Raw genomic sequence first — 13260 nt, forward strand, 5'->3', positions numbered from 1 at the left:
GTTTCCTCATCTGTAAAATGGGTATAATAGCACGTTGCTTGTGAAGCATTTACAATGCTATAGAAATATTAGCTACGGTTGTGCAAGAGGAACTTCATGGCTGAAATTTTTCTATTTTTACGAGGAAGAGAAACTGACATTCTGGCAGCAAAGTGGAAAAGGGATGAGAGAAAAAAGGGAAGGATCATCCCGGGCCTCAGTTTTCGGTCGGAAGACTTCTATTTGAAGGCACACTCGGTGTGCCTTAGCTCTCTCCTCTGTAAAACGAGGACGGACTGGACAACGTCTAAAATCTGTTTAAGAAGTGTTGGGCCATAACCTCTGACCTCGGGCGGCTCCCTTCCACTTTCCTACTCCTTGGCTCCGCCTCTTTCAGGTTACGTGCACACGTTTCCTAGCCAGTAACAGTCGGTCAACCCGGCCTCCGGTTTGAGCCCTCGCGGCCGCCGTAGTGCTTCGCCATCGTTGCCTGGGAAACTCTGACACCCGCCGGAAGCACTAGTTCTGGATCGCTGTGCTCGGAGACTCGTTTCCCGCCGGCGGGAGCTGTAGCAGTCGTGGCGGCGGCTGTAGCGTGAAGGGAGAGAGTTGGGGACTGATCAGTCCCCGCGCCATGGCGGACCAGCTCTACCTGGAGAACATTGACGAGTTCGTCACGGACCAGAACAAGATCGTGAGGAACCTGGGGCGGCGGGCAGAGGGAGGGGGAGGAACCTCTGCCTGGAAGGGGCTGGGCAGGTAGCGGCTGGGGGACTGCGTGCCGGAGGTTTGCGGGAGGGGACGTTTGCGTTTTGAGTCCCGGTGGCGCCGGTCACGCGCATGCGGGGCCTTCGCCTGCACGCCGTGCTGGGGAGTGGAGGAAGTGGAGCCGGGAAGCTGGAGTCCTCCACCTGGAGGCTATGACAGGGGGAGGGGTGGAAAGAGGAATCCGAGGGTCTCTAACTGAATTCGCGTTTGTCTCCTTAAGGCCTTAGTCTAGGCTTGCTTAATGTGCCATCCCCGTGGCTTCCCTAGTGACTCGCCCTCCCCGCAGAGAACCTTTGCACGGCCCGCCCCTCGTGCCTAAAATGCCCTCCCATCTTTGCTCCTTGTCTCCTCGTCCCGACTCTAATACTTCCTCAGTTCCACCGTCGCGCCTGTCCTAGGCCGGGCGCAGTGCTGAGCGCTGGGTCGTGGAAGAAAGGCAAAAAGTCACCCCTCTCTGAGAGTCAACCTGAAGGGGAGGACTGCATTCAGTGTGTAGAAAGCATACACTGGAGCAACCAGCTCCGAGGAGATGCTAGAACCTAGTAATGAAATAGAAGGAATGAGGGGGAAGGGCAGCAATGGGCTTGTTTGTTTCACGTGGCGCTGTCACTTATCACTGCCTGATACTGAGTCTTTCTGGGATGGATTTTGAAGAGAGCAAAACTCAGCCGATATTTACTACAATAAAAATAAGTTTATAAACACACAGTTATAGTTTATAAATACACACATAGTTATATTTTTAAAAAATGACAAAAAGCACCAAATGATTGCAGTTTAACTCTAATACAGTATTTCTCAAACTTTTGGTCTCAGGATCCTTTTACGCTTCTAAAAATTATTGACAATTTCCCAAAGAGATTTATGTATGGGCTATATTGATTGACACTTACCATATTAGACATTTAAATGGATGTTTAAAATTTAAAAATATGTATTCACAAACAAATAACAGCAATAAGCCGTTTATACTTTACCAACATTTTTATAGAAAAATAAGTTTTTCAAACCGAAAAAAAATAGTGAGTGAGAAAAGTGTTGTCACATATTTTTGCAAATCTCTTTGATGTTTAGTAGAAGACAGCAGTCTGTTACAGTTTGTTATTTTTGTTAAAATACATGAAGAAAATCTGGCTTCACACATCTAGGTAGTTGGAAAAGGAAGGAGTATTTTTTTTTTAATTTAAATTTTATTTTTTAATTTTATAATTTTAACCTTTTTTTCACAGTACCTATGCATGGGTAATATTTGACAACATTATCCCTTGTACTTCCTTCTGTTCCGATTTTTCCCTTCCTTCCCTCCACCCCCTCCCCTAGATGGCAGGCAGTCTTATACATGTTAATTATGTTATAGTATATCCTAGATACAATATATGTGTTCAGCACTGTACAGTTCTCTTGTTGCACAGGAAGAATTGGATTCAGAAGATAAAAATAACCTAGGAAGAAAAACAAAAATGCAAGTAATCCACATTGATTTCCCAGTGTTCCTTCTCTGGGTGTAGCTGATTCTGTCCATCACTGATCGATTGGAACTGAATTAGATCTTCTTTGTGGAAGATTTCCACTTCCATCAGAATACATCCTCATACAGTATTGTTGTTGAAGTGTATATCAATCTTCTGGTTCTGCTCATTTCACTCAGCATCAGTTGATGTAAGTCTCTCCAAGCCTCTCTGTATTCCTCCTGTTGGTCATTTCTTACAGAGCAATAATATTCCATAACCTTCATATACCATAATTTACCCAACCATTCTCCAATTGATGGACATCCATTCATTTTCCAGTTTCTAGCTACTACAAAAAGGGCTGCTACAAACATTTTGGGACATACAGGTCCCTTTCCCTAACGAAGGAGTATTTTAATAGACAATGTCTTAGGATTATTATGAAAATAGTTTAGACAGTGGATTTCCTGAAAGGTCTTGCTGGAGCACTGTTTTTATAAGACATTAAAATAGTCACATTTTAAGAAACAGTAACTTGTGATTAAACATTTAATTTCTCTAAAACAACCAAAACTGGGTAGCATTTGCCTAAAACCCAGGGGATTTTTCAAAGTTAGTATGTGTTTTGGTTAAGAACCTTTTTACTATTTGGGATGCCCTTAGTCTAATAGCCTTTGTTTACTAATCTAGGTAAATGCCAACTTTCTCTTCCCATGTCTCCTGGATACTTTGGATAGTTCCCTTGACTTTCTCACATTCTAGCAATGCTTGTTAGTTTTGACTTTATATTTCCAGTACATATTCCAGTATGAAAATAATACTGTTATAACTTAATTTTGGTGAATTGAAATGTGATTGAATATTTCAAAAGGAAAGGTGAAGCTTGTTTGTGTGAAAGAGAGAATCAAAAGTAATGATAAAGAATATGTGTTGAGTGTAATTGAAAGCAGGGATATAAATTTTGTTATACATGCCCTTCATCCATTAATTTATATCTTGAGATTACTATTTCCTTCCCTACTGACTGCAAATATGCCCATGCCTCTCCCATCCTCAAAAACTCCTTGCTTGAGATCATTCCATTCCCTGTTACAGTGTTATTTTTTCTGTCCTTTATAAAGACTGTCACTTTTTTCTTCTTCCTGTCTTAGAATCTGACTTCTGACTTTATTGTTCTGCCAGAATTTTCTCCAAAGTTACTAATGATTTCTTAATTACCAAATCCAATATGCTTTTCTCGGTCTTCATCCTTCTTGACTTTTTTCCATCCTTTAACACTATTGATCATCCTCTCTTCCTTAATGACTCTGTTTTCTTCTTTCAGCTCCCTTTTTTTCTCCTTTGCTAGATTTTCTATCATATCGTGCTCTCTAACCTTAAACATTAGGTAAAGCCTTAAGTAAAGCTCCCATGTCTTCTTGCTCTATAGTACTTCTGTTGATGATCTCATTAGCTTAAGTATTATGTCTAGGTTAACAACTTTCAAATTTGCCTTTTCCACCCCAATCTTTCTGCTAACCCCCAATCTCACATCTTTAAATGCTTTTTAGACATTTTTAAGTGGATGTGTAGTAGACATCTTAAACTCAACTCATCTGAAAAGAATTTATGATCTTCTCCTCAAGTCCTTCACTTATCTTCCCTATTATTGTAGAAGGCAGTAACATCTTTGTAATACTTCTGGCTCACAATTTAGCTCTCATCTGGGATTCCTCATTCTCTCATCTAACTCTTGTCAAGACCTATCAATTTGACCTTTGCAACAAATCTTGCTTGTTCCCCTTTGTCTCCTCTGACATGTCCACCACTGGGATAGAGGCCTTTGTCACTTGGCCTATTGCAGTAGCCTGATAGGTGGATCTGTCTACCTTAATTCTTTTCTACTCCAATTCATTCAGATACTAAAGAGACTTCCCTAGAGCTCAGTTTCATCCATGATACACCTCCCACTCATAAACTTCAGTTGCTTGTTATTGCCTTCACAATCAAATCCAGAATCCTCTACTCAAAATCCTTCAAATCTGGTTACCTCCTTCCTTCTCCATCACATATTCTTCCATCTAATAACACTGGCCTCCTGTCTCAATCTCCAGGCCCCAGGCATTTTCTTTGGCCTGGAATACTTTCTTCTCGTCTCTGTCGTTTCAGTTGTCTACTACAACAAAATATTCAGGATATATATACCCAACCATATTCAGGAAAAAATAAGAAATAATTTAAAAGGGTAGTTAATATTAGAATTAAGAGAGGCTGGGAATGGCTTTCTACAGGTGAGACTTTAATTGGGACTTGAAGGAAACCAGGGAATCCTTCAGATTGACAGGCTTAGGTGACTCATGGAGGTTCACACAGCAGGTCAGTGTCTGAGATAGAATCTCAATTTAAGCCTTGATTCCAAGTGTGGCACTGTCCAAAGCATCGCCCAACTGTGATGCAGCCCAGTACTCTTTCTCCTTCTTGGATTCTCCCAGAAATGATTTTGAGCCATTTTCCCATTTACCTTCAGCTTCTTTCAGTAACTAGAAAGTGTGTAAGACTAGCTGGAACTTGAGTCTTTCTGCCTCTAAGTCTAACACCTTGTCCAATATGCCACCTAGAATGGGAGCTCCTTGAGGGCAAAGACAGTTTTTCTTTTTGCTTCTACTTGTAGAGTTCATAGGAGCCTATTCTTGGGGCTAACCAATGTTCTGCCATCTGCACATGATAACATTTTGAAAATTGCTTTCTCTTTTAGGTGACCTACAAATGGCTTAGCTACACACTAGGTGTCCATGTCAACCAGGCCAAACAGTAAGTAACCAGATTGCTTAAAAACTTTTGTAAATACTTTTTTTTTTTTTTTTTTTTTTTTTTTTTAAATAAGCTCCAGGTTTCTTTCCCATTTAAAAAAAAAAAACTATAAACAAACAGTTACTGTTATGAATTGTAACTTATTAGTGAAAAAGAGCATTGGCTTTTTTTTTTTTTTCTAACACCTCTTCTGTTACTAGTTCCTGGACTATAACAATATGTAAGTGAAAGCATTAACTCATCAATTGTGAATTATCTAATGCTGTGGAATGTCACCCATCCATCCCTGCTTTCTTATTCTTTGTGCCTTTTGTCCTTTTTTCTGTGTAAATTTTCTATATGTTATTAGTTTTTCTGCAGTAAAAATATGTCTGACATTTATGTGGCTCTATGCAGTTTGCAGATTACTTGATGTTTACATAGATTTTCTCATTTGACCCTCACAACAATTAGGTAAGGTATAGATAGTATAGGCATTAATTATGTTTTGCTTATGAGGAAACTGAGACTTAAAATGATTAATTGATTTGCTGAAGTATCTCACAGTTTGTAAAAGTTTGAGATGGGATTTGAACCCAGTTTTCCTGACTTCAAGTTCAGCACTTTTTCTTTGACATTCCCCCACATTCTCTAAGTACTGCTGATTTCCCAAAACATACATTTCCTGAATATCTTTTACTCTCCTAGGTAGCTTCTATAAGTTATTAATGTCATTGTAGACATATTTCCATTATCCTTTGGGTAACTACAAATTTTGATTGGAGATTGTTTCATGATTTGTAGCTAAATGCCATGACCAGAAGACTATTGATATTTAAAAAAAGGTGGGCTTTTGTGACAAGTAGTACATTAGGATTATTAAATTCAACTTGGCTTTCTTACTTTCTTTGGTTCTGGACTCAACTCATTGTCCATCTGCAGTGTCCTCCAAGATAGATGTACTGGTGAACTACCTCAATGTAATTGCTAGCTAGATGCAATTCATTGTTTATACATCAGGCCTTCCCATAAATTTGATTTGTCCTCTGTGGATTATTCAGCTTTTCTCATTGAGTGTTTCTTGGAATTCTTTGAGGAGGTTTGTGGAGGATGGTTTCAAATGAGCATCAGGTAGACCAATATTTCTTCTTAGATTCTGTGAAAAGCATCTTCTGTATCAGAGATGAATGTGAGTGTTGGCAAGCAAATATCTCTCTTAGTGCTTGTCAGAGGATTATTGACCAGTGTTCATTTTGTTGTTGCATTTCTCAAAGAATCTTATGTAATCTTAACATTTTTGTGGGAGACAATTTGTTAAAGGAGAGTGTTTGATAATCATTTTGTCTCCTGAATTAAATGCCTTTTTATTTTATTTTTAAAAATAACAGCAAATAATGAGATCTTTTACTTCCTATATCTTTCAGGTAGTTGGAATTTGAAGATGTCTAGAAGTCTGTTCACTTTTAATTTGCCTCAAAGATACTGTTGTTATGTATATAGATATTTATTGTAAAATTCTTTAGCTAGTAGAATTTGGCTTATGGATCATTAGTTAATGATGTTACCCTAATCATCTTTAGGGGAATATTGATTTATAATTTTTTTCCAGTCATCTGTTATCTTTTCTTTTTTCAGATATTTAAAAAATTTGATCCCTCAATGCATTTTATCATTGTGTTTCCTCCATTATGGACTTATACTTGTCCTTGATTTGATCAACCTGCCTTTTTTTTTTTTTTTTTTTTTCAGGAGAATAAAAGTTCATTACATTTATATGCCATAATTTGTTTGACCGTACCTCAGTCGATAGGCATCCCTTGGTTTCTAGCTCTTCACTGCTACAGAAAGAATTGCTATAAATATTTTTGTATCATAGGGCCTTTAAAACCTTTTTGTATTATAGTCCCAAAGTTTAGTAACACAGTTCAGTAATTTTTTTTGGACTTGTTTTCTGGAATTGCTGGACCAATTCACAGCTTTATCAGTAGTGCATTAGTATTTTGGTTTCTCAGTCCCTTCAACAATTGTCTTTTTCCTTTTTTTTTTTTTTTTTAATCACCTGATGAATGTGAGGTGCAGTCTACCAGTTCCTTTAATCTGCATTTCTCGAATTATTAGTAATTTGAAGGAATTTTCATAATAATTTGGATTTCTTTCTTTGAAAACTGCTCATTCATATTCTTTGATTATCTATTGGGGAGTTATTCTTGTTCTTATAAATTTAAATTCATTCCTTATATGTTTTGATATAAGACTTTTATCTGGGGATAGAATTAGGAGTAAGTCAGAGACTGAATTGATACTGTTTCTCCTTACCTGGACTGCATTAGGGTAATAATGATCAGATTATGTTAAGTTTTGATTATTTCAGTTAATGGAATTATCTCTTGAGTTCACCTTTAATCCCTGAAAAGATCTTTAGAGGGAGTGGTCAAAGCTGGATTTAATAATTTTAGGAAAATGATTCTTCTAGGTTCCACTGATGTTTTAAAAATTTTTTTTCTAATTATTAGCATTATTATTTGTTTTGCTTCCCACCTCCTCCACACACACCAGGGAAGGGGAAAAAAACCAAAAATCCTTGTAACCAAAAGGCAGTTAACTTGGCCCTTTTTCACAGTAAAGTGATTCAGGCCAATTTCTATAGACTTGTGATGAAGAAAGCCATTTGTATCCAAAGAGGACTATGGAGACTGAATGTGCACCACCACACAGTATTTTCACCTTTTTTATTGTTTACTTGATTTTTTTTCTTTCCTAATTTTTTTTTCCTTTTTGATCTGATTGTTCTTGTTCAACATGACAAATGTGGAAATATGTTTGGAAGAATTGCACATGTTTAACTATATTGATTGCTTGCTGTATGGGGAAGGAGAATGGAGGAAAGTGGGAGAGAATTTGGAACATGAAGTTTTGCAGGGGTGGATGTTAAAGACTATCTTTGAATGTATTTTGAAAATAAAAAAAAATTTATTAAAATTTTTTTTTTAATTACAAAAAAAGTAACAAATAGGCAGTCAAGCAAAACAAACTTCTAATTTAGTTGTTCCTTATCTTTCGTTTGTTTGAATCAGGATGCTGTATGATTATGTTGAAAGGAAGAGAAAGGAAAATTCAGGAGCCCAGCTACATGTCACCTATTTGGTATCGGGGAATCTTGTACAGAATGGAAACTCTGTAAGTAGCTAAAATCTTTTAGTTAGTTGAGATATGCTTGAACTATGGGTGTTGTTTAGTCATTTCAGTAATATCTGATTGTTCACGACCCTATTTGGGGTTTTCTTGCCATGGTTTGCCATTTCCTTTTCTAACTAATTTAACAAATGAGGAAACTGAGGCAAGCTGGGTTGAACAATGACTTGCTCTGGATCACACAGCTTGTAAGTCTTAGGATGAATTTTAAGTCAAGTGATCTTGACTCTAGGCTCAACTCTATCTACCCCACCATATCTAGCTGAACTATGGATAATCTGTAGTTTATGGTACACATTATAAGATTGCCTACTAGAACACAAAGTGACTGAAAGATCAACAGATCCAACTTATTTATTTGATTTCTTGTTTCCTACTGAATTGTATGTTTTCTCCGTCTCCGTTAAATTATAAACATCTTGAGAGAAGGGACTCTTGGTCTTGTATCTGCAGCACTGGGGCCAGGGCCTTGAACATTGCAGCTGTTTAATCAAGGTATGAGGTATCAGAGAGGAGAAGGAGCTCAGCAAGTTGGGCCAGCTCCGATACACAGAGCCAGGAGGCTAGTGCTCTTATATGGGGCTGCACTGGTTCTCATGCACAGAAGCATCTTGGATTTCTAGATTAAATTTGATTTGTTATTAATCATAGTAACTTATTTGCAGAGTGCTTCACATATATGTTCTCAAGTGAGCCTTTATCTCAGTACTAGTAGGTTGGATTACATCATTGCTATTGATGAAGAAGCTGAGGCCTAGAAAAGTTACATGACTTGGCCCCCTCCTGTAGTGAGAAAATGGCAAGGTAAGGGGTCATGGCAAGTACTTATTAGGCACTTAGTAGGTGCCAGGCATTGTGTCTTCACAATTATTATCTCGTTTGGTTCTCATCACCCCAGGAAGTAAATGTATTATTGTCCCCATTTTACAGTTGAGGAAAGTGAGGTAGACCAGTGAAGTGACTTGCTCAGGGCCTCACAGCTGGTATATGTCTGATACTAAATCTGAATTCAGGAGTTCCTGACTAGAGGTCTAATACTCTATCCCCTGTTCCATTTAGCTGAGATTAAACCTAATTCCAAGCTTAGTGCTTTTTCTGTTACAGGGCATCTCACCATAATGATTTGATATAGTGAATATTTTAAAGTGGAAGTCTTTGCCATTTTGTTTCACAATTTGCTGTTGCTGTTTTCTGAAATAGAGAGGTCAAGAATATGTCAGAGTGGGGAGAAGACTGACATTAGAGCCAGGAAGACTTGACTTCAGGTCTCACCTCACAAACTGACTGACTGCGTGAATGGGCGAGTCCCTTAACTTCTCCATGCTCCAGGCATTCTTTAAGTCTGTCAATTGCAAAGAAAGTGCCAAACTGGCAGGAGAGAATTTCCTTGTCAGACAATTCCATGTATCTGTGAAATCACTGGGCCAATCCCTGTTCTCCAGAGCAGACAGTAAGGTGGCTACTTTTGCAATTTTCAGTTCACCTTTGTCCTTTAGACTTCTTTTTTCTTAAAACCAGGAGAATTAGGTCATTCTCATAAAAATAAAAGTCAGTACTATTTGTAATTTGATTTCTTACTCTTTAAGATTGCATTATTCATTAGTTGTTTTTGGCATGGTCTACCTTAGGAACCATGAAATAAATTCATGCTTCCCTCTAGAGAGATGGCCTCCAGAAAGATGACTACCAACACATTTGTACAGTCTTTATAGGTTATAAAGTTCTTTTAAATCTATTAGCCCATTTGGGTGTCATAATATCTCTAAGAAGTAGGTGGGGCTAGTGGTATTAGAAGGGAGGTCAATGAGGCCCCCAGAAGTTAACTACACACTAAAGCCTGCAGAGTAGATTAATGATGGAGCTAATGCTAGAGTCCTTGGACCTAGTTCAGTGTCATGTGACTACTAGCCAACAGAGGTAAGACTACTCTGTAACATATTTCTGCCTCACATGATTGGGCAAGTTATCAATATCTTTTAGTGATTTGTAATGATGTAGAATTCTGCATTATTGCCTTTGAAATTTTCATGGAGAGGCATAAGTAATCTGTAAATGTTCACTTTCTCACCAAACTCCCTAAATTGAAACCTATGAAATTTTTTATGTAAACATAAAAGTGGTTTAGTACATTTTTTAAAAATATAAGCACCAAGACAAAGTCCAAACATACATAGTTAATTAGGTAAAATTAATTAGGAATCGTGGGAAGGAAGTGTATTAGGATCTAGTGGTGTTGAGGTCCTTTTACAAACACTCTAGTAAAGCTCTAAAAAGTCACCAGAAAGAATCAGACAGAAGGCCAAAGGAAAACAGCTATAATCAATTTTATTCATTTATAATCAATTTTATTCAATTCAGGGCCACACAAAAAGACTGCTAGGCAGATGGATGCAAAAACTGTAAGCAAGACAGACCAGTAGGGTAGTGGTGGTGGTGGTGGTGGTGGTAGTAGTAGAAGAAGAAGAAGAAGAAGAAAATAGCTGGAAGAAGGTAGCAGGCAGGCAGTCTCACCCAGGACAAAGAGACTCAGTGAGGCAATAATTAGGAGTCCTTCCTAAGACATAATGGGAAATCAGCCCAGAGAAACTTTTGGGGCAGCTTATAGCCAAACATCAAAAGGAGAAAGGGCCAGGGCAGCACCTGTGCAGAAAAGCACTTGAGGTCTTGTAGGAGGCCTAAAACTAGTGCAGTTAGTCATATCAGATTGTAGTCTAACTGGAGCATAGTAAGGGATGGAGACAACTCTATCGTTGTGTCCTGGGTAAGGACCCAGAAAGGGCTAATACCAAAGTTGAGCCACCAGGGGACTGAACCAGAACCCAGGAATTCTGCAGGGTTTGCTTCGAGCCACCTCATCCAGGACCAAATAGGACAGGTACCCAGGCCAAGCCAGAAGACGAAATAAACAATGATTCAAGTACAAAGCCTTAAATGAGAACCTAAAGCTAAGATTAAGAGTAAAAAGAAGAAAATACTGAAAACAGTGAAGAAATACAATAAATTTAGAGAAGCCCAAGGAGTAAATACAGAAGAGGAGAGTAACATTGTAGTAGGTGCAAGTAGAGCCTCTGAGAAAGTAAGACCTGGCTACAACACTGAGGAGGACCTGAAAGACAGAGAGAAGGATGAGATACAAAGCTGATGCTAAACAAAATGGCAAGAAAAATCAGTAGTTGAGAATGAAAAGTGATAAACCTTATCTAGGAATTGAACACTAAAAGCAAGAATGAGCCAAACAGAGAGCAGCAACTTCCAAAAGTTGGGGAAAATAGAAGAAAATGTCACCAGCTGATCTGGAAAATAAGTCAAGTAATTCCTTTTTTTTTTTTTTTTTTTTTTTTTTTTTTTTTAAATTAATTTTATAATTATAAATTTTTTTTGACAGTATATATGCATGAGTAATTTTTTTATAACATTATCCCTTGTATTCATTTTTCCAAATTTTCCCCTCCCTCCCCTAGATGACAGGCAATCCCATACATTTTACATGTGTTACAGTATAACCTAGATACAATATATGTGTGTAAATCCAATTTTCTTGTTGCACGTTAAGTATTGGATTTCTAAGGTATAAGTAATCTGGGTAGATAGACAGTAGTGCTAACAATTTACATTCACTTCCCAGTGTTCCTTCTCTGGGTGTAGTTATTTCTGTCCATCATTGATCAGCTGGAAGTGAGTTGGATCTTCTTTATGTTACGGATATCCACTTCCATCAGAATACATCCTCATACAGTATTGTTGTTGAAATGTATAGTGATCTTCTGGTTCTGCTCATTTCACTCAGCATCACTTTATGCAAGTCTCTCCAAAACTTTTTGAATTTATCCTGCTGGTCATTTCTTACAGAGCAGTAATATTCCATACCATAATTTACCCAACCATTCTCCAACTGATGGACATCCATTCATCTTCCAGTTTCTAGCCACTATGAAAAGAGGTGCTACAAACATTTTGGCACATATAGGTCCCTAGCCCCTCTTTAGTATTTCTTTGGGATATAAGCCCAGTAGTAACACTGCTGGAATAAAAGGGTATGCACAGTTTGATAACTTTTTGGGCATAGTTCCAAATTGCTCTCCAGAATGGCCAGATTCTTTCACAACTCTACTGACAATGTATTAGTGTCCCAGTTTTCCCACATCCCCTCCAACATTCATCATTATTTGTTCCTGTCATCTTAGTCAATCTGACAGGTGTGTAGTGATATCTCAAAGTTGTCTTAATTTGCATTTCTCTGATCAGTAGCGAACACCCTTTCATATGAGTGGATATAGTTTCAATTTCATTATCTGAGAATTGTCTGTTCATATTCTTTGGAGAATGGTTTGATTTCTTATAAATTAGAGTCAGTTCTCTATATATTTTGGAAATGAGACCTTTATCAGAACCTTTAACTGTAAAAATATTTTCCCAGTTACTTCCCTTCTAATTTTGTTTGCATTAGTATTGTTTGTACAGAAACTTTTTAGTTTGATGTAATCAAAATCTTCTATTTTGTGATCAATAATGATCTCTAGTTCTCCTCTAGTCATAAATTCCTTCCTCCTCCACAGGTCTGAGAGGTAGTAAGTCAAATAATTCCAAGAGTTTTTGGATTATGCCAAAATCATGACTTTAAAAAGCCTGGTTACCATGTTTCAAGAAAATATAAATCTGTCCAGATTTATTAAAATCAGAGGGTTAAGTGAAAATAAAAGAATTTGTCATTCTTCTCTTGAAATTATCCTCCAGATAAATATTTTCAGGAACATTATAGTCCAAAAATACACACACACACACACACACACACACACACACACACACACACACACACACACGTCAAAAATCCTGAACTTTCATGTTAAAAAAAAAATTTACAAACATCCAGGTACCAAGAAGTCACAATTGGGATCACTCAAGACTTGTGAGGAGGAAACTGGAAATACAAGAGTCAAAAAAGTTAAGGTGTACAACAAAGAGTAACATATTTATCAAAACTGAGTATATTCTTACAGTGGGGAAAAATTATTTTTAACAAAAGTGGAATTAAAAACATTCCTCCTGTTTGAAGAGAATAGGAAATTGGAAAGGCAATTGCATGAATTCAAAAAAGTGTTTC

The 13260-nt window shown here is 37.6% G+C and overlaps 1 protein-coding gene across 1 annotated transcript in view; it reads left to right on the forward strand.

The window, feature by feature from the left end:
• Positions 1-483: 483 nt before the first annotated feature.
• Positions 484-13260, forward strand: part of POLD3 (DNA polymerase delta 3, accessory subunit) — a 58796-nt gene continuing 46019 nt past the window's right edge. The window contains 3 exon segments of the mRNA XM_074304066.1: positions 484-673; positions 4933-4988; positions 8042-8144. Coding sequence (XP_074160167.1) covers positions 614-673; positions 4933-4988; positions 8042-8144 — 219 coding nt within the window. The 5' untranslated portion in view covers positions 484-613.

The sequence above is a fragment of the Sminthopsis crassicaudata genome, chromosome 3 (genome assembly GCF_048593235.1).
Source record: "Sminthopsis crassicaudata isolate SCR6 chromosome 3, ASM4859323v1, whole genome shotgun sequence".
In the NCBI taxonomy this organism is placed as follows: domain Eukaryota; kingdom Metazoa; phylum Chordata; class Mammalia; order Dasyuromorphia; family Dasyuridae; genus Sminthopsis; species Sminthopsis crassicaudata.